The 23151-nt window shown below is 37.2% G+C and overlaps 1 protein-coding gene across 1 annotated transcript in view; it reads right to left on the minus strand.

Annotated features, from left to right (window-relative positions):
- LOC306761026 (sodium/potassium/calcium exchanger 3) overlaps positions 1 to 20022 on the minus strand; it is a gene marked incomplete at both ends in the record, with an annotated part of 27620 nt that extends 7598 nt beyond the window's left edge. The window contains 4 exons of the mRNA XM_079247102.1: positions 122 to 196; positions 395 to 471; positions 13533 to 13643; positions 19917 to 20022. Of these exons, the coding sequence (XP_079103228.1) occupies positions 122 to 196; positions 395 to 471; positions 13533 to 13643; positions 19917 to 20022 (369 nt within the window). The remainder of the gene's footprint in view (positions 1 to 121; positions 197 to 394; positions 472 to 13532; positions 13644 to 19916) is intronic.
- Positions 20023 to 23151: the final 3129 nt, after the last annotated feature.

Consider the following 23151-nt stretch of genomic DNA (forward strand, 5'->3'; position numbering starts at 1 on the left):
TATATATATATATATGTATATATATATATATATATATATATATGTATATATATGTATATATATATATATATGTATATATATTATAATATATATATATATATATATATGCATATGTCTTTACCTCAGATATTTTCTCCAAGGAAGGGACAAAGTAGTCATCACAGACGATGGCCAGAGCGTAGAACATGTAGATGGCCTGTAAGGTAGAGTTGAGCACAGATAAGACAGCTGAGGGATTCATACACATGAAGCTTTTTTTCCCCTAACATAAACCAGCTCAGGGTTTTTTGTTGGTTTATGCTAGGATGATGTCACATGTCAACATGATGAGTCAAAGATATAAATAAATGGGGGAAATATGCAGATTTGAGGCAGTATGATGATAAACACTCACACAGAGTGCATGCAGGAGCACAGCCCCATTCTTCCTCTGCTCCTTGGTAAAGATGTCCTCTGGAAACTCATGGATGGCTGTAGGGGGGATTAACAATGAGATAAACATTTTCCTCGACCGATAAAGTATTTATTTCTCTCTCTAAAATGTCAGATTTTTTAATCTACATTGACATCTTTTTCTAAAATCACATGATATCAAAATCAAAATAGAACTAAGTCATAATGTTTACATTATTATCCTATGTGACAACCCACAACAACACAATGCAGACAGAGTATTTGTCTTGTTATGAAGAATGAGACAGGAAGTGAAACTGACAGCTGCTTCCTGTCCTTCCAAGTGCAAAAGTAAAACCAAAAACAAAAAAAAAACCTGAAATGATGTTTTAGCAGATCTGCATTCCTTTGCTATTGAAAGACATGCTTGAGAGTGTGGTGCACCTCCAATTCACAAGCTGAGCTGGATGAATTTAAACTACAGGGGAGCATGCGGCTATTAATAGCTCCTCTGCTGTGTGAGACAACAATGGGTCGACAAGCACACAATAAGCCCAGTGTAGCTGTCACGATGCACAGAAACTGAAGAACAGACTGCATGGATTAAGAGAGGGTCTCTTGTGATCAGGGATATGAGATGTGCTCTTTGACACTGCAGTCGCACAGAGTAAGAGTACAAGGCCATATGGTCCAGGGGAGAGGATTTTAATTTGGTCATATTTCCGATGGAAATATAGATGCTTCTTATGGATGATTTCTAAGACCTCAGGCTGAGTCTCTGCGTCTTGCTCTCGTAAGACTGAGGGAAAAAAACCCAACCTATTTTCATTGTGTGCCAGCTGTTACTGCAGGGCAAGGCTTGTCCAATGATTCATCGAGGCTTAGTAAACTTTCTGTCATCTTATCACACGAGAGACGGAGGCTAAATGAGAAGCCGTACTGTGTGCGTCTACTCGAGCCGCCTGTCAGCTGTTGGACATCTGTGCTCTCTGCGTCTTTCTCTGCACCACCTTCGTCTTTACTCTCTGCGCCCTTGAAGCCTTCCAGGCTCCCTTTCTGCCCGAACACGTAAACTCTCAGGTTATGCTGTCGGGGGAAATGTGGAGATGGATGAGTTTGAGGGGTTGCTCTGGTGAAGGTAGTTGCTATGGCGACTCTCTCCCTGGGGGCAGCTCTTCCCCCCTCCTTTTTTTTTTTTTTTTTTTTTTTTTTCAAGATGGGTGGCAGTAGGAAGCCAAAGGCTAGGCGACTGAGAGAACAGTGAGAAAGGGGGAGGTGAATGTGCGTTTCCCATGGTAAGGGTTTATGAAAAATGGAAAAAAAAAGTAAAAGTGACAGCAGCTCTGGACTGTAATGTCTAAAAATATTTATTTTTCCTTACAAACCCTCCAGAGAGGTCTGAGAGAGGGAGGGAGGAGGAGATAACGGCAGAGAGATGCACAGAGACAGTCTGCTGGTTTACTGAAGGCTACTGAGCAAGACTGAGCTTTGCCAAGATGTCTGTGCCGTGGTGTCACAGAGCAAAATCACCGCAAAAAACACCACAGTTAAAGATGACGGCACATCTGCAACTCTCTAGAATCAGATCTGCATAAAGTTTGCACCTAGCATTGCTCTGTACTTGGGAGACTTTTATTGCCAGAAGCACGAGACACTCCCACAAGTCATTTACCGCTGATCCTGTTCTGCCCGTCAGCCTTCGTTTCACTCCCACACCAACTGAAGTACTCCAGAGAGACAACTTAATGTCTCACTTCAGATCTAGTTGGAGTTGTGTCGTTTTCTCTGAAGTGACAAACTGTCAGAAGCGGTTGCTCGTACTGTTATTTTGGTGTTTCAATAATGTGCAGCTCTTTAAAGACGGGAATCTGAAGTAAGCAGCATGGCCGCATTTTTCTCTGATACAACCTCAATTCCAATGGAGTTTATGTAACAAAAAAAATACAATGATTTTCAAATCTTTTTAAACACATATTCAATTGAATACACTACATTAACAAATATTTAATGCTCAAACTGTAAAACTTTGTTTTTTTTTTCTCTATATATTTATTCATTTTTCATTTGATGCTACACACGTTTAAAAAAAACAAAAAAACAATGCAGGAATAGGAGCATGTTCACCCGTGTTACATAATTTTTCCTTTTAACAACAATAACTAACTGTTTCAGAACTGAGGACACCAATTGTTGAAGCATTGTAGGGGGATTTTTTTCCATTCTTGCCTTATGTATAACTTTAGTTACTTAACAGTCCGAGTTTCTGTTGTCGTATTTTGCTCTTTATAATGTGCCATACATTTCCAATGGGAGACTGGCATGGTCTGCAGGTAGGCCAATCTAGTATGTGTACTCATTTACTACAAAGCCGCACTGTTGTAACATGTGCAGGATGTTGGTTGGCATTATCTAACTGGAACAAGCAGAGATGTCCCTGGAAAAAAAACATTGCTTGGATGCAGTTTATGTTGCTCCACAACCTGCATGTACCTTTCAGCATTAATGGTGCCTTCAGAGTTACCCATGCCATGGAGACTAGCATACCGCCATACCATCACAGATGCCGGCTGTTGGACTCTGATAACAATAATTTTTGTTCTTTTCCTCATTGGCCCAGAAGACATGACATCCATGATTTCCAAAAACAATTTGAAATGTGGACTCATCAGGCCACAGACCATTTTTCCACTTTGCGTCAGTCCATCTCAGATGATCTCAGGCCAGCAGCAGCAGAAGCCAGCAGCATTTCTGCATGGTGTTGATATATAGCTTTGGCTAGGAGAATTATAACTCGCACTTGTAGGTGTAGTCACAAACTGACAATGGTTTTCTCAAGTGTTTCTGAGGTAATATCCTTTACACATTGATTACAGTTTTTAATGCTGTGCTGCCTGAGGGATCAAAGCGCATGAGAATTCAATGCTGGTTTTCAGCGTTGGAGCTTACATGCATAGATTTCTCCAGATTCTCCTCATCTTTTGATGATATTATGGACTGTAGATAATGAGATCTCTAAATCATTTGCAATTGTACGTTGAGAAACATTGTTCCTAAACTGCCGACCTATTTATTCATACAGTTGTTCACAAAGTGGTGAACTTCACCCCATCCTTGCCTCTGAATGACTGAGCCTTTTGGGGATGCTCCTTATTTTCCCAGTCATAACACTTGTTTCCAATTAACCTGTTTACCTGTAGATGGTCCTAACAAGTGTTTTGAAGCTTGCTTTTTTTTTTTTTTTTGTATTTTTTTGTTGCAACTGTCCCAGTTTTATTTTGGAATGTGTTGCAGACATCAAACTAAAAATGAGTGAATATGTAAAAAAAACTGATAAAACAAAGTTTATCAGTTTAAACATTAAATATCTTGTGTTTGTATTGTTTTCATTTAAATTTAAGAGAGAAAAAATTTTCAAATAATTCAAACCTGTTTTTATTTACATTTAACACAACGGTCCCAACTGGTTGTAAATGGGTTGTAAAATTACAGGAAATAAACACAAAAGCTTTATGAACTAAAAACAGATTCACAGCAATGTAAAAACTTCACACTTGAGTTGTAAATGCTTAAAAAGAACCCACCCTGCCCCTTCCCTGCCAGCACACACACACACACACACACACACACACACACACACGCACGCTGATTGGTACGATTTTAACAACTTTAAAATGAACTGAGGAGCTTGACGCTAAAAGTTAGCACCCAAGCTTTAAAATGAATTCCAAAATTATTTGCTGACTTGTGAAGAGCCAATAAATCAGGAGTCATGTTTGCAATTCTGGTTTATCAATCAAACTTCATTATATCCCCTTTAAAAAGCATCAAATAACACCAAAAGTAATTTGCAAATAAAAAGGATTTCTGAGACTTGATGACATGTTGATGAAGTTTAAAAGGATTCAATTACATACAAACAGCACGAGGACGTAACGTAATCCCAAACTGAATATAATTGAAGTAATTTCATGTAAGTGCTAAGAAAAATACATACAAAAATAAAGGAAAAAAAACTATAAATAAAAATGTTGAAAAAGTTTTATAGATAAAACTCTTAAACATACAAAAGTGTAAAAAAATGTTCAGATTAATCAAATTACAATTAAATAAACTGATCAAAACTAAAAACTAAAAATAAAAATAAATAAATAAATAAAAATCTGACTGCACCGATGGCTTTTCATATCAATATGTTCAGCGCCTCACGTCCGTTTAAAAAACAGTTTGGTTCATGACAACTAAAAGCAGCGAAACCAAATGTTTTCATTTAACTTGTGGAACAGCTAAAACAGGAAAACTGGAGCATAATTTCATGGAGTAAATCAGGTGCAAAGTCATACAATATCCAAGTATGCCAGAGATAGATAGCGATAGATTAATTGTAAATATGATCGTATGTATTCATGTATTTATCTATACTTTAGGTTATTGCTATTTAAACAGTTTAAATGCAGGGATGCTTCCATACACATTTGACTGTCATGTTTGGAATGAACACATGGATCAAGTTTTTTTATAAAATAAAAATACTGTGCACAAATAAATGAAAGATATGGGTTAAACTGAAATAGTGATTGGTACATTTCCAATGTCGTTTTTAGTGTGTCATAATAATGACATAAAATCATAAAAACCTTCAACATCAATAATATTTGATTCAGAATCAATATAGTCTGTGCAAACGATAACGCCTTCAAAAATAGGTCCAATTCTTCTAAAGGCGTGTAAAGTGAAAGTAGCTCCGATGTGAGGAGCTGAGCTCTCTCAGTGAGTTTGAATGGCGGACGGTGGGCGGTACGGGATAATGCTATTGATCTGAGAGTCTGCAGGCCGTCCTGGAGTCAAGCTAAGGTATCGACTGCCACACCAACCAAACTGATGCTGGTGCATCACTCACACATCAGTAACACGGCTGCATTTTTCATGAGGAATCAAAAAATAAATATTTCATCCAGGTGTGTAATGTAAAATTCAATTATGCATTTGTTCTTTGATTCACTTTCCTTTGAGGTGGTTTGAATACAAGACTGATGAGCCGACAGCAGGGCTTCAAACCACACCAGCCAGCTCACTTATCAATAACACGCAACGCGTACACTGTGACAAGTGAACAAAGACAAATGCTTGGGGGTAGCTTTGCTCAGTCACAAAACATTATCCATGATAAGCTTGGTTGGCAGGGAAACGAAGCCAGAAACAACAGCCAAATAACTTCTTGATCAATGACAATTATAACTTTTAAAAGACCGTTTATGACAGAACTGTCACCAAGAAAACTAAACAAATTTTTGTGGACACAAGCAGGAAAAAGTAAGCAGGATCCAAACATTTCTGCTCCAATTTTCCAAAACTTTTCATGCCTGCTAAACTGTCCGGATAAAAGCACATGCCTCACAACCATTTCAAGACAAACTGTATTAGATCATCTGCCAGTATCTCTTTCTCAACACGTTTTCCCAAACTCCCCTCACACAAAATCATGGCTGTGGAAAAATACTATTCTCAGCTAACTGTCGCTTGCCAAAATAAACAACATAACAAACCTCAACAACAACACACAATGCGAGCCTTTTACTTCATTTACATGGTTTGGATTCTTTTAACCCCAACCCCCACCTCAAAACCTCTGCTCTATTTTTAGCCCTCCGCTTTGCACTTTTAATGCTTGAAAGACAGAATTGTCTGGGTTTCAAAATTTAGCATTCAGTTGCCTAGCAACAGCAGTCTCCGAGGCTTGTCAGCCGAAGCCAGATCACACCGTCTCCATCTTGTTAATTGGAGGAGAGATAAGAGGAGAGAAAGAGATTCTGAGCCTGGACGCTACTGCGCAGTCCTCAAGATAATATCCCCAAAGATCCGGGACAGGCTTTTTAATCACACTACAGATTATACAATCACTGTAAGGCAGCCTGCTGAGGAAAGAGGGCGGCATCCAGAGCAGAGCTCACTGCTGTGTCCAACACTACCTGTCCAGCTTTTTGTTCGCCTCCTCGCCTCCAGTGTATTACCTCGATCAAGTATCTGCCCTCACTATGGCTGTGTCTTTGTTAGAGATAATGAGGGAGATCTGTTAGCAACCAGGAGCTCAATAAAGGTTAAGTATGTTATCATGTAGCAGAATACAAATGGCCTTACATAGCAAACTGATTACTGGTTGAGAGATACACTGAGCTCCATTATTTCTCCTTTATATGTCATCTCTTAGAGTGAATAATGCTACAAAGGGGGTGTGGAGTAGACAGCAGGACAGTGAAAGTGCCTGCAACATTTGATTCAGCTTTAAGTGCCATACTTGCTCCTGTGATTTCATGTTCATGCAACTCCACCATACAACTTTTCTCTTATGTAATAAAGTTTTTTGTGATTTGTCCGTAATATGGCAGCTGGTGTGAGTATTTCTGCCTAAAGATTGCTCAAATAAAATCAGTTAACGGTAAATTTTACAACATAATGATGGATAAAACTAGCCGTGTGTTCTGCTTGAAGTCAAGGCTTTAAGTTAAACTTTAAAAGTTGTGCTTTTTTTGGATTTTCACTTTCCTTTAGTGTTAAATAGCTTTTTATGCAAGCCCCCAACAGATGTAGTTATTTTCTTCAAGAGACACAGCAGTTGAACAGCTTGGCATTTCTTATCTAAGATTTAGGTTTTTCTTCCTCTACCCATCTATGCTGAGTTTGCATCTGCATGCACCACTTGTCTAGTAGTTATCAAGTAAGGATTTCAAACTATGGTCCTCAGAGGTCGTTGCTCTGCAGGTTTAAAGGTGCAGCGTGTAGCTAAATCAAAACTCAATGACATAAAAATAATATTTATTAATAATTTGTCTCTATTGGTATCTGATCACTTTACAAAACAAAATACTATATCTTTATTTAGGGTTGCACCAGTATCAGTTCCATACTATATGCATGAAGTCATATTCAGTGTTTTAAAATTTGGCATTATCACAGCAAGAGAAGCTGATTTTGGTCATATATGTGCCTTGTCGCGTGTGTCAACGTTTCCTACTTATCTTTGAAGTTCCTGAAAGTTTTCAAGCCTTATATTTAGAGGGTGACTGCAGGATGACCCATTTGATATATCACAGAATTAACCATGCCGTTGTTGCATCTGATAATATGGTCCACACTTCTTACCACAAAAAACTTTTTTTTTCCTTGGTCCTTTCTGCTTGTGCTGAATTTAGGAGGATGTCATTATGTTATCCTTCTCTTGGTCCTGTAATCTGCTCCACAAAATGCTTAATTTGCATGTGTAATCTCCTTGGAAGAGATTAAACGTTTGTCACATTCATTTAAAACAGAAATCTGCAGCTACTTTGTTGAAATTGTTATTTACTTCATGCACTTCATGTATTTATGTCTTTTTACATTTATATAGCCTATGATATATTTTAGTTTATTGTTGTATTGCCCTGTTGTAATTCTTGCTACTTCTTGGTATTTTCAGAGCTCTCTTCTAAAAGAGATGCCAATCTCAATGGGACTCACCTGGCTATATAAAGGTTCTCATATCAGTGAACTGTAAATGGATTAATTAGTACTCTAATGGTAATAATCTGATAGTACTCAGTATCCGCAAATTCTTAAATGCAAGTACTGGTGGTTTAAAAAAATGTGGTATGAAAGGAAATGAAATGAAATGAAAAATACTTCATTAATCCCCAAAGGAAAATTTAATATCAGTATTAGTACATGATTACATGATTCAGTATCAGTGCATCACTAACGTCACTCTCTGAAAATGAGCCATTTATATCTATTTGCCGTAGGTCTAAATACATAGCAGCTGCCATATTTGTGTTACTATTTTTACTATGGTGTTTCTGAATGGACGAACGATTATGGGTTTTAACACTGCAGTACTAGTTATTTTGATAGGTGCTATTACTGTTTAAGATAACTTAAACGGCACATAGAAAACAACACATATACAAAATTTTCAAGTAGTAACCATTTGGTACAGTCATTGCTGCTTAGCTCTTAGCTACAGGCAGCTCAGAGTTTGATGAGGGTCAGACATCCACACTGAATCTTACAGCCCCTATCTCAGCTCCAAGTCTTAGCCATTTTTGTATTTTTAGGAAATGATGACATGTGTCACACTGCCAAAATGATGATGGTGAGAACCGTCCAACAAGCTTCAATTCAGCTTTTCAGAAACCTTAAAACACGTTTATAGCTGGAAGAATTTTGGCCACTGACAGCCACCGTCCATTCACAATTATGCTTGGTATCTGAAGTCCTTTCTATGCACAGCTTTACCACTAGATGACAGGAATTCTTACACACTGTCCCTTTAAGATGCTTCCCTGTTTTAACACACCTAATCCCAATAAAAAAAAAGTTCCAACAGTTCGTTATAAGTTCTGCACAATGATCCATTAACTATTCATTAACTTTAATCAGGTTGTGGCAGAGAAACCTCAAAAAACTTTGTTTTAGATCTCTGTTATAGAGTGATGCTAGTGATGTTACCAGACAAGTATTTGTGGCAGTGACACCCACTGAGTGCCAAAAGGTTCACTGATGGTTCACTGCAAACTATTTAAATGACTCAAAAACAAAAAAAGGACAAAACAAATGCAAAATAACTGCCATGTAATCAAATTCCACAATAGATGGCTGTGATACATCTAGAAAACTGGAGCACAGGCTCAAAAATATAGATTCAGAACACTTTCGGTCCAGTAGCAAGACAACAATTGGAAAAAAAATCTAAATGTGCTTTTAAGAATCTACCATTTATGTGCTTGTACCTGCACTGTTTTTTTTTTTTTTTTTTTTTTTTGGTCTTTACTGTGGACAAATGTTACACATTAGCTAGTCGTGACAACTATGTTACTGGCTGCATTTGAAAATTAAATTAGTAGATAAAGTGATTTAACATTTACTGTTAAGTCCAAACATTTTCACATTACTGTTTTTATCATCATTTTCATGGATGGCTCAGAAACATTTCCAACCAGCAGTCAAATGTTTTCCTAATGTCATAAATCCAGGGGTAAACACTGTTCTGTTATGTTACAGACTGTTTTATGACTATGCTTACAAAGACTGGCTTTTATGTTATTAAAAATGTTGGAGTAAAATAAAGACTGTAAGTAAAAACCTACCGTATACCACCAGAATGCTAATTACTCTTCATCATTTTAATTTAGCTGAAAAATTGCTTTGAAGTGTGACCCAAAATCCAAACTTTCATTTGCTTTAAGGCTTTGCTTTGTGAGATGTTCCTTAAATAAATGAGATACACATAAATATTAAGAAACTCAATACCAAACCGGATGTTACCATTTGTAACCCATACATTTGCTAGTAGATGAAAAACATTGCTGTCAAAATCAACAGCCTTTCATTCAAGATTAAATTTGTCTGTTACACTCCCCATCACATGATTAGCAGTTTCTGCCATGTTTAACAATTTACCACTTGAGGGTCAAGTTTAGATGATGTAGAGATGAAGGCACATATCTTTTACAGATAAAAATGTCATACAAAAACAGAGCAGCAGCCTGCACATCGCAGTTTCTAACCAATCTGAGCAGACAAGGAGTTAAAAGAGACAGGAGCTGCTATGGAGCATTTCTGAAAGGAGACAGAAAATACTGTTGCAACAGACAATATGAAAGAAAAAATATCTATAAAAATGTGTTATACATAAAAGCATGCATCAATATAATGATGATCATGATGATGTACATGATCATCATTATATTGGCACTTCAAAGACACTACAGAACTTTTGTTATTTTAACAATCACGCGCCCCCTATTGACAGCTAATTTAGCATCCAGGTTGCATCCTACCTGACCTGTTAGCTCTTTACAGCCAGCAAAAGACAATGTTAAGATGACTGTTTTGTCTCTTTCTGTCTTTTAATTTTCTTTCCTGAATCAGTGACGCTGCATGTTCAAAACAGTCAGCTTCTTGTTATACCGTGAAGCAAAACGTCACGCCCTGGATGTAAAAGTTGTATAGTGCAGCTTCTCAGCCTCAGGACGCTGCTGGGTAGCAGCAGCTCTGGGAATACACATGATAGATAATAATAATAATAATAATAATAATAATAACAAAAACACATTTTATTTGTTTGGCTCCTTTCTAGACACTCAAGGTCACCTTACATTACAAATGATAAAAATTGCATTAAAACAAATTAAAACAACAGACATAGATGTCACTGTGTTGTCAAACAAGTCCATAAAGCTGACTTTTAAGGTCAGAAAGTTACGTAATACGTATTTAAAAATGCCTGAAATTCTTTACTTGCCTTGATTTTGTATATTTAGTAAACATGGAAACATCTGCATGAAAATGAGACCATCAAAGAATAAAGTTTAACATTTCAAATCTACCATGAACAGGCTCAGCTTTATTCACTGTGGATCTATATTCCCAGGTTTCACCCTATCAGCAGGCAGTGGTATTTAGGTGCAGTGTGATCTGAGCAAACCATTTCCACAGTTTATTATTAACATAAATTGATTTGCATGCCTTTTGGTGAGACCATGCCTGACATTTTGCAGACAGGCTCCAACAATAATTGCATGATTTCCATATAATACAGCATTGTGACTGACAGGCAAATTTTACCATAGCCACACAGTAAATGCAAATTACATTCTATCAGTAAAGCTACTTTTTTTTTTGTTGTTGTTTGTTTTGCAACCATATTATTCTATCTGCTCTGCACTATCTCTGTGAACAACAAAAAAGAGATTTCCAATTCCATCTAAATTTTTAATAACAGAACTGTCAGTTGTGATGAACGCAGCTCATGTCAGCCAGCCAACCAATCGGCCTGGGATCCAGAGAAACAGAGGTCTGGTTATGTCTGCATGTTTCTGTAATGATCTCATGAAGAGCAGTTTGAATCCATCCTAACAGCTCTACGAGCGTCACGACTAGGAAGCAGAAAGAAATAAAAAAGTAACTGGTCGTCCGTTGAAATCAGATCACCTTAGATAAGCTTCTCTGTTTTTCAGTCTGGTAGCCTCCTCTTATGTGCTTCAAGCTTGACACAAACTACAAACAAATGCAACATCTAGCCCACATGACCTTTCAGTTCACCTGCAGGGGAGAGGCAGAGATCTCTGCTCCACTTGGTGTTTTTCCCCATATACTACACACACGCGCACACACACACACACACACACTCTACCTGTAAACAGAAAAATCACTTCACTAAATCTTATTCTGACTCCAGTTTTGTTTTTAAATCTAAGAGAATTTAAGAGATTTCCACACACAGACAAGGTCATATATACATATTACAGTACCTTTGGCTGTTTGCAGCAGCAAATGCTGTAAATAGCCTATTGAGATATTTCCGAATAATACACACTGAACGGAGAGAAAACTTAAAGACTGCTTCAAGATTTTGGTCAGTCTGCCTTTTCTTATAAAAGCTCAAAGCCGTTGTACTCATTACCGGCTGAACTCAAGACCATATCTGAGCTTAAAACCTTAACCTCTAGGCTTAAGTCCCAGCTGAAAATGAATCAGACCGGTACCCATTTATAAATAGGACTGTATGTGTGTGTGTGTGTGTGTGTGTGTGTGAGAGTGTGTGTGTGTGTGAGTGAATGAAGAATGGATTTTATTTTGTGTGTATATGTGAGTTTTACATAGATTTTATAATGAATTACAGATGTTTTTTGGGGGGATAATGTGATTCTGATATAGGTTTTAATATGTATAATCATATTTAAATGCAGAAAGGCCAACCAGGGACAAGAGTTGAGAATTAGCTTTGGCTAAAAACTCTATTAGTCAGCTACAATTTTTGTGACTATGTACAAATGCAATGATAAATAAATGATAATTAAATAAATAAAAAAATTATAGCCATTTTTGTTAACTCTTCCCTATATGATATAGTTCAGGTTGTTTGGTCTTCGGCTGTGATGCACCAAGCTAACTACAGCAAACAGCAGTGATGACAGATCTGCTGGCTCAGCATATGCCAGCAGCACCTGGGTAAAAAAGTACTACCTGAACACGTGGCAGAGATTACATCATATAAAGAAAAACAACATATTTTATACCAAATGGATACATGTACAGGCATGATTCTCTATGCTGATCTTTTTCAATGGCAGATCTGAGTGTAAAATGCTCCATCAGGATCTGACAGTGCTGACAGTGTTATACACACCAACGAGCCATAAACTTGCTGGTGCCACAGCCTTTTATAAAAGCTTAAGTCTTATAAATAAAATAATAGAATATTTTTCTCCAAAGAATTTCTCTAGATTTTTCATTTGAACAAGTCTCACGGTCCTCGAAAAACATCTCCACAGGATTACCCTGCTACCACCATGTTTATCCTGTTGAGATGCCATTAATAAGACCTGCTTTCCACAAAAAAACAAAGTTATGAAATGTAGCTGTAAAGAAAATTGGCCCAATCATGTGACATTTAGGAATGGCTTCTGTCTGGCCACTCTACTAGAAAGAAAACCTTTACATGTATTTAAGGAACTCTGGACCTCCTTGCTTTTAGGCTATCTGTCTGATCAAAACCCCTCCTTCCCAATTATTCTGCAGAGGAATCTGTTAGGCTGCAGACTTCTCTGAGGCCTCACGCTGAGGCTTTTAAGCACTTATCACACTGGAGATATTTTCTAGTACCTCCCGAAGATGTACACCGTGACACACGTGCCCAAAGACTCCGTGACACACGTGTCCAAAGACTCTCAATTTTGATTGACTTTCCCCAATCTACATAGATAGTGAATTCCATTGGAGACATGTTTACTCCAGCTGAGCTAGAAAGGCATTTCCAGGACCAATGACAGAAACTGGATGCAGTTTTTCGGACTATATCTGAAGTATTGATGGACATAACGGATTTATCACTGGTTTTATTAGCTTAACTACACATCTCTGTTGAATCTACATGCTGAAAATGTGTCCAAAACACACAATCCTGTGTAAATTCATTTACTCAGCTTTGAAAATATGCAAAAAGGTCACTGCTGATGTCAATCTTATTCAAACACATAGTTTATAGATGATACTGCGTTCTCCAACACTACAGGGTCAGGCAGTGCTGCACACACTCTTGGAGAGATTGCTGGTTTGTCCTGGGGTGAACAGAAGGCATCCATCCAAAGTAGGGAAGAGTGACTCACCTGCTCGAGGCTCATCCAGGCTCTGGTTGTCTGACTTCTCTTGCATCAACCTGCGTGTCCATCGCAGCAGCTCACCATTCACGCCTGGCTGAAGCCCAGAGGACTCGGACTCTGTTACAAAACAACACCAGTCATTTTAGTTTAAACCAGTTGGACACACAGACCTGTGCTTTGATTTAGAGTGAGCAGTAAAAAATAATATTTCTTGACTATTTATTCTGGAGAATGGATCACCTTTTTATGTAATCGAGAAATTATTTAGTTGCACATTTTCAAGCAAAGGTGCCAAACTGAAAATGATTATTAGAGACCTTAATGATAATGATAAATTCAGACCCTGGTAAAATGACCATCTAAACCCAGTAAATTACTGATCTGGGCTAAAAAATAAAGTTAAATGCTAAATAAAAGATCTTATAACGGTAAAAATAGAAGCAGCTGATCATTGGCTTCAAATTTTGTTTAATAAATTGCTATCATTTAACAAAACTGTAATTTTATCTTTCAGGCTTTGTTTCTAAATGTAACAAACACTGAGGTCCTCACAGTGAATTTTTCTGTTTTGAATGTCACTCCATAATATTTCATCTACATGTGGGCTTTAGTGTTTACAGTATTTTGGAGGCAGCAGGGGAGGAACTCCCATCAGATATGTCTGTCTCATCATCTCTACAACAGAAAACGATATCCTTCCACACACCCACAGAGATCTTTCCACAAAAGGCTGTGAAGATAGTGAGGCATTTATTACGCTCTCTGCTACACTGTAGCATTATCATGAGGCAGCTTGGTGTCTGTGTCTGATGCATTTCGCGATTGCCAGGCGCTTGTAGTGTCTCTTTGTACCTCACAGCTCAATGAGCCCATTTCATGAGGGCAGCGGTCGTGGCAGAGAAGAGACGTGAGGGCTTTCATGTTGAGGCATCAAGAGGAGCTGGATTCATATGAAATTCAAATAGGCTTTTTCGCCACAGATGGCTCTGCGGCATTTTCACACTTCTAACTAGGACGAGTCACCTAAATAAACATATTGTCTTACTGGAAAGATCAGAAGAATTTGTGTGTTTTGTTTTTTTTGTAGATTAGCATTTTATTAATCCTTGTGATCATGACTTGGGTACAAACCATACAATGTCAATTTATTTGACAAAAATAAATATGTTTTCTTCACACACTAATTATATCTGAATCAGATCATATTTGGGACATGCTGAAAATCTTAATTAAACAAGGATCTATTGAGACAACATATCCTGAATATTTTATTGATAAGAATGGCATAAATAAATTGCAATGCATGTAGTTAACATAGTTACATAACATAGTTAACAGTTTTAATAGTTTTATTTAATTTTTTAATATAAATGTTGGGACAGAACTGGATACAGAAATTCCAAACAGATGTAAAATAATTTTTTAAAAAAAAATCCATATTCATTTATACTTTTATATCTATATTATATTATAATCCATTATAATGGATTTATACAATCCATATCCATTTATACTTTCAGCAATGAATGAGCAGGAGGTTTAAGATATTGTCCTAAAATGCAAAACAAATAACATTGCAAAACTTCTGGCTTATACATGGAATTGATCATTCCAAACTGCTTGTTTCCCAAATAAAATTAAAATTGCCAAGGTAATTCTATTATACAAAAATAAGAGTAAACACAGCTATACTAATTATAGACCAATATTCCTATTACCACAATTATCTAACATTTTAGAAAAACTTTTATTCCTGATTAGAAAAGTTTCTTGAAAAACATCAGCTCGATCTGGTTTTAGAATAAAAGCAACCTCTTCAATCGCAACAATTGAAACTATAGAGGATTGCTCTGTCTTTGCCCAGTTTTTTTTTAAATATTGTGCTAAATTGCACTGTTAGATGATGCTGTATGCGGGTTATTTTGGCATCTGTACTCAAAATAAAGAAGTAATAACATTGGGTTTCTGGATTTTAAAAAGCTGTTAAAAATGACCTACTGGGAACTTGTGATGTTAAATAATTTATTTAAAAACATGAGATGCTGTATATTCCATCATTCAAAACAATCATTGAGCAAAGTCTTTAACTGAGAAACAGTCCAGTGGAAACAAAACGTCCCACAAAATGACTGTGTGACTCAACTGTGTGACTGTATTAAAAGCAAATACAGACTACTTTAATGACTTCAAGGGATAATTCTTTTACTCAAAACTGTCGCCTTCAAAGCCCTTCATATCTTAGATTATAAGTTTGATTGCGCTCTTGTTGCTAAACAGGGTTTCCTCCAGGGAAGCGTTTAGCTGGGTTATTAAATGCCTCCTATCTTGTGACTACTTTAGAAATTAGATTACATACTCTGTATGTTTTTTGCTATACTAACTTTCCCAGTAGTTTTATTTCTTTCCTCAATAATTCCATTTGCAACACCACAAAAAAAAAAGAAAGAAAAAACAGAAGGAGAAGTTGCAAACTGGACAAAAAGTTGACACCCTCACAAACCTCCCATGCGTAAAGCAACGCTGTCTTCACCCTGACCTTTGCCACTTAAGTGTAACATTGGTGATCCACAGTGTCTTAGCTAAGATTATTGCGACAGTGATAGTTGGTGTAGATAAGACTGAGGCACTAAAATATAAATATGGGAGAGAGGTTATGGAACAAATAAGAGATGAAACCAGAAATGTGTGTTTGTATGGAAATAACTTAATCCTGCAGTTGCATTCCTGAATGTTAACACAAAGACTAAAGGGTAGAAGGTAGGTCTTAAAAACCAGAATAAATCATATTGTAAAACTATATATATAGCATGTTAGCTGTGCAAAAAAGTAATTTGTTTATCTATGTAGTACAGATGGCAAAAAAGTTTAAAACCCAATGAATTTGGTTTGTTGCAGCCCATGCTGAATCTAGATTAAGTACAGATCCTTCAATAAATCATTAAATAGCACCATTTAATGTTTTATTTTTGGAAAGCATTTAAATAAATTTAGGGTATAAGATACCTTGTAATTATACCTTTAACTTATAATACTTACAATAATATAGACATTAAAGTTGGAGGGGGGTCTTAACAGACCCTTTAAGTAATTTACTTTGTGACCAAGCAGGGAGCGCTCCAAAAATTCACTTGACCTCCTGCATGATATACTGACCTCTCAACCCACAGATATCATGTCATTTGCGAGAAGAAAATTTTAACAGGACCCAAGTTAGGAGAGCTGGCTTGAGTAGACTTTTATCACTAGAAAAGCATTTGAGAGGAAGGAAATTAAACCATTCTTAGCTCTGTACCAATGAAAGCAAAGTAATAAAAGATGATAGCACTCGGTGTTGTTAAAAGGATTTCTCTATCTTGACAATGCTATAAATCTCTAGCAGCAGATAGCAGCAGCTAGCAGCAGCTAGCAGAGGATAGCAGCAGCTAGCAGCAGCTAGCTTACCACCCACAAGTGATGCAACAGAAGCACCACAGAATTACTGCTTAATATTTGACACAGTTAGCCTGAACAGGCTTGTCCTTTTTGCTCGGCAACATTTCTAATAAAAAGAAAAAGCTGTATATAAACCTGATAGACGGGTGTTGTGTTTAAATTTAACACTGTTTAGAAGCAGTCGCGCTGTAACAATGCTTCACATAACACATTAATTAGCTCCTGTTCAGTCTGTTAAAAAGCTGAAACAGGCGTTTAAGTTTGGAGCTTTTTTTCTCAGTTATGTTCAAGAAGGTGTTTAATGACAGTCTAGTTACTGTTTTAATTTTTTCCCATTGAGCCTGGCCTATCAGCTTTTGTTATATAAATCTGATAAAGCTGTTGTTCACCGCTTGACAAACAGCAAATGAACAAAAGAGACAAAGCCAGCAACAGAGCAAAACAAGTCTGACATTTCCTTAACTAGAGAAGAGAAGAGATGAACTTATATAAAAATCTATTACTGAAATTCATCTGAAAGAACAAAACATGAATTGTGCTTATGCTGTTTGTGTCTGCTGGAAATGTGACTACATAACTCCTGCTAACACTTTAGCTTTTAGATGAATCTGTTCATTTTATTTCTACTGCTGCACTGAGACTAAAAAAACATAGATTAATTCAATTCAATATTAAATTATCTAGCTCATTAGAAGTCTGAGTAGATTTTCCATAAGGTAATGCAGAATATATAGACAAGTGACAAGCTTTGTGATTTCTGTTTGTAACCTGCCTAGTTCATGTTTTCCTTTATCTTTACTGCAGAGATTGTCAAGATCTGGCCAGAGAACAAGTTACATAACAGTGTTTTGAGCTAGCATTCGCTCCATTTGCTATATGTTCTGTCATGAATTCATGACTTCCTCGTCCACAACAGAGCCTACCATCCTGGAGATGATAGATCACTTCACTTGTTTGGACTCATTTTTATCTTATGACCATGGTGTTGTCTAGAGGAAGCTTCTTACATGTTTTAATCATGTATAAGATGTCTAAGTATTCACACTCTATTCAAACATGCTTTTTCCTTTTGTCAGTCAGATCCTGATAACTCACTATTGGACACAGACATCCATAAATGGCTATACAAGCAGTGTTATTCAGGATAATATAGATGGGTGATATTTTTAAAGTGTTTTAAGAGTATCCTGCTTGTCACCATTACAAACAGCAGACCACATGCTTCACCCAGCACGTTCATATGCTTCGAGCCGAGCAGCCTTGGTCTCTGCTCTAAAAAAACCTCTTCAGTTTGATGGCACACTCATAATTTAAAGGTGAAGTATAAATATTAATGGCCGGGCTCATTCAACCGGACCCTCTTCCACAAAGGATGGTGCACGATTGCAGGATGAAGCCCAAATGTAAATCAAATCCTCCTAACAGAACACAAAGTTCACCTGTTTAAGTTAACACTCATAATGGTGCTAAAGTATCAGCTGACCGTGTGTGACAGTGTGTGACTGCATCATCAGAGGTGATGAGAGGATGACGAGCAGGAGAAAGAGAGTGGGGTGAGGTTAACGCCTGGTTGGACACTAAAGCATCAGACTTCACTGATTTGCAGCGCGTGACTGAGTGTATATACACAAAAATGTGTATGTGTGTGTGTACATACATATAAATAATCCAATGATTTACTTCACTGCATGTCCTTTTAGAGATTTCTATTTTTATAGATATTCTGCACTTGTGAGCGAGTTTATTTTACCCTGGGCCCTGGGGCTTGTGGTGGAATTAAGTCCATAGGGAAATCAGAATTATGACTATCAGATCTGTTGTGTACGGAAGTGTGTCATATTATGTTACAAGCAGAATGATATGACAGGCATTGAAAATTGTTCCAAGACAATAAAATTTCATTCATCCATCAATTTGGTATGAAGAACTGTTATTTATGAACAGCCTGAGAAAAGGCAGAAATTTAAACTTCAGGCAGTCTGTTTAAGGACAAAACAAATATATAAAGGGAAAATCAAACCTTAGCGTGCCAACTTGTATACCTCTGAGATGAAGATAATACCCGCTGAATACCTCACCTACGCAGAAACTGTCCTCACCACCAATGATTGGATTTATACATGCCACAATTTGTGCCTGCTTTGTGTGATCAACAATCTGTCACCTCCCTGCAGGGTGAACACAGTCAATCATCCCAAGAAGAGGCAGAGGCTGGAAGACGGTGAGTGGGCACGTTAAGAAATACTGAAATACCTTTCACGCAGCAGCATTTGTCACTCACGAATATGTCATACGCTGGAAAATTAAACTGAAGAATGTAGATTCAGTCTACCTCCCACGTTAAATAATTAAGATTCAGTGTTTAGTGAATTTTAACTCCATCATAAGACATTTTGATGGAGAATGAGGTATGTGCTGCTGTAACATGTGAACACTTCTGAAGAAGGTGTGGAGTCACAAAGCCTGTGCAGTAGCCTGTACATGAGGGGAAACATGTGGATCCAAATAAAGATGAAAGGATTATTCAACATATTCTACAGTGCTTTAAAGGATGTTGCAAAAAGCAAACACTAGTTGTATGTGGACATGATTGTGTTTTTTGTTTTGTTTTGTTTTTTTTAACACAAAGAATATTCAATGTAACTTAATTATATTCCAAAATTTTGACTCAGACAGGCTATATAATTAGAACAATGTGAGCTCATCATTTTCTTAATTTATTCTACTATCTCTTGTTATGTAAATATAAAATTAAACATTATTATGGTAAAAAAAAAAAAATAAATAAATATATATATATATATATATATATATATATATATATATATATATATATATATATATATATATATATATATATATACTTCTCAGTTTAAATATCGCAATGAGCATTCAGATGTAGTTCTGCAGTGTAGGCACGCACGCGCGCGCAGCTGTACGTCTATATTAAGGTCTCACCTGGTGCCTGGATGACCTGTGTGAGCCAAATGACGGCGAGCAGCCCGACTCCACAGCAGCAGAACCGCTGGAAGGGCCGCCGGTGCCTCGCTGCTGCCGCTTTCATTCCTCAGCCGGCTGCATATCCACCAAATAACATCTGTTGCTCTCTTTCTTGACACTTGTTTCACACTTTGTCCGCAAAGAGCTCCGAACAAACAGCCGCCGCCTCCGGGAGCAGCAGCAGGCGACTTTCTCTGATAAGTTGTGACAAAAAATCGGCGCAACAACAAGCCCAGTTTTACCCCCCTCCTGACTCAGAGCAGTAGGCGCCGCCGTGCTGGTAAACTCCTCCAACCGTCCTGTCCGCACATAACGAGAAGACGCGTGAAATAGATGTCCGCTTTCATGTGTGTTGGCTGAAAGGTCGACAGCGGATCCCACAGTGAAGTGCAGCAACAGGAGGCGGCGTGCTCTGTGCACCGTGTTCTTTCAGTCTGTTCTTTGTGCTGTAGTTTCGCGTTTGTAGCCACTAGGGGGCGACAAACAAGGGGGCGACCCTAAAGATCAATTGCAGAAGTATGACTGAATGCTTGAGTTTGTTGACCATTTAAAAAAAATCTTATTTGTTTTTAAATTCAACTTTTATTTAACCAGTTAAAAGATTGCACATTTGAAACACAATTACATTTACAGACTATGAAGAAGAAGTGCATTGTTCAGTGGTTTTGACGTCTAAAGTTCTCAGTTTATATTGAAAAATATGTGGTCAAATAACCACAGTCAATTTTTTTTTCTGCAAAAATGTAATGCAAAAGATGCAGAATGAACCTCGTCCATACAGGCATATGGAAGAGATTACAAATGGTCTTGTGAACAGAAAAAGGAGGAATTGGTCCTCTGAGCAACTGAGGAACACAAGTAGGTTGGAAATATACGGATTCCTTTTTCTCATTTAGCTGCTACTAGACCGTGGGTGTCCAGCTCCGGTCCTTCAGGGCCAAAATCCTGCAACTTTTGCAGGTATCCTTGCTCCAGCACACCTGAGTCAACTTACTGTGCCACTGAGCAGAACTTCATTCACTGCTGAATCCATTTAATGTTTGCAAGGTGTGTTGGAACAAGGATGCATCAAAAACCTGCAGGATAGTGGCCCTTAGGGACTGACTTTGGGCACATCTGTATTAGACCCTGTCCTCCCTGGGGAGTTTGCATTGATCTACTTTAAAAGAGAAAATGCAGCATAAATGTTTTACATAAGTATACGAAGGTGTTTTCCTTTATTTTAGGAAAACACCTGCAGATACCTTTGCAACTAATCCCAAATGGTGCTCTAGAACAACAAAGCTGGTTCTACAATTTTAAAAGAAAGAGATTCCTCACTTCAGTTTTTCCATTCAGTGACACTGTAGCAAACATGGTGGTACAAATATTATAGCTGCTATGTATTTGTAGATAATGTACACCTTCACTAATGTTTTTGTTAAAAAAAAAAAAAAAAAAAAAAGAATATAGAAGTTCCCAATGGCCATTTGAGTCTTGTTGAAACTTAGCATGCAGTACTGATCCAAACGCCAATGGGATTTTTGACATTTCATTTTTTTATTAAAACGTTGGACTTGTTAAACTTATTTGGAATGTCTCTATTGTAAAGTTTCCTTTTTCACCAGAAAAGAGAGAAAAAAGACTCTAAAACTCCAAAAACTGAGATTAGAAACCCCCCAGCTTTGCCTTACAATGATTGTCTGCTGTATTCAGAGGTTTTATGGTTTAAAATTTATTGAAATGTCAAGAGGCTGTGGACCTCGTACTGTCAGGTTAAAATGACGCATTGCGTCTTTCCAACACAAGTGACTGAATTGTTATAAAGCATAAAACCATCTAGACTAAAACAAAGTGAGCCAAGGTGACAAGATTTCATTTTTTATATAAACGGTCCTTTGGAAAAGAGGACACCGAGATAATCCTCTCAGATATCTTTACAGTGATTCCCTACAGTTTCCATTTCAGTGCCAGACAGTCGTGTATCTGACTAGGCCACTCTCAGCAGCTCCCTGATGAAAGGCAGGGAGGATGGGACAGGTATAACTGATAATAATACACCATAATGTAGTGACATTAAAGGGAAAGCTCTCTGTTGAGTCTATGAGGTGAAAAAACAGAATTTATCTTACTGCTATGTTTAGTTTGTGGGTTGTACAGGTGCTTCTTGACTGCTTTTTATTGTGCAGGTGTCGCTGTCTTTGTGTTGCCCTCCCCTGCAGACTGCTCGCAGCAGGAGCAGATTTTGAAGTTTCCCTCCTCCTGTGAGCTCCTTCTCACTGGAATAGTCCACCCTGACAACTTGCCAAATATGGAGAGTTGTTTTTAATAATAACACAAACCTGTTGACGATTTGTCAGTGGGGTTAGATGACTTGTTTCCGCCAACTATAGTCACATTCAGTAGTGTGTAACTGCATGAATGTTTTAATTTGTAGTCTAATTTCTCACATTCAGCTTTTCGATTAACATAAAATATAAACATTAAACTTAAACAGGCCTCTCTATCTTAGGACTCAAAGACTATTTGTCACGTGGAGACCTTCCAGAAACCGGTAGAAGATTAAGAAACACAGCTTCAGTGGCGTCTGCTAATAATCCACCCTGCCTCTTCCCAGAAAGTAACTAAAAGTACACAAAGTCTTTTACATTATAGTTTGTGTTCTGTTGTCTGGTTAATGTCTTCCATGAAACATTAGGCACCTTTAAAACAGACATATTTTCAGTGCAGCTTAATAAAACTAGCAGCAGCCACATGCAGTCACAGTGTACCTGCTGTGTGCTGGTGTTTGTCATTTTTAACGTTTAACTCAGTTTATGGTTCAAAGGCAGAAGTCTGGTTAGCTATCATTGACTTGTATGGCTGGTAAGGTGCAACACTCATTGTCAGATGACTGGTTTCCCTTATAGACACTGAAAAATAAGCTATACCTTCCTTTAATTTTAAGATTTTACATATCAGATTTTAGTAGAAAAAGTAATGTGATGCTTATCAGAACTTTAAAGCTTGGTAAATGCAACTTTATGATTTTTTTAATTCATATATATATATATATATATATATATATATATATATATATATATATATATATATATATATATATATATATGTGTGTGTGTGTGTGTGTGTGTGTGTGTGTGTGTGTGGGTAAAATATAAATATAACTAGGCTAGATATACAGAAAAATATACAGAAGCATTGTGTTTAAGAAAGT

The sequence above is a fragment of the Telmatherina bonti genome (genome assembly GCF_933228915.1).
Source record: "Telmatherina bonti genome assembly, chromosome: 10".
In the NCBI taxonomy this organism is placed as follows: Eukaryota; Metazoa; Chordata; class Actinopteri; order Atheriniformes; family Telmatherinidae; genus Telmatherina; species Telmatherina bonti.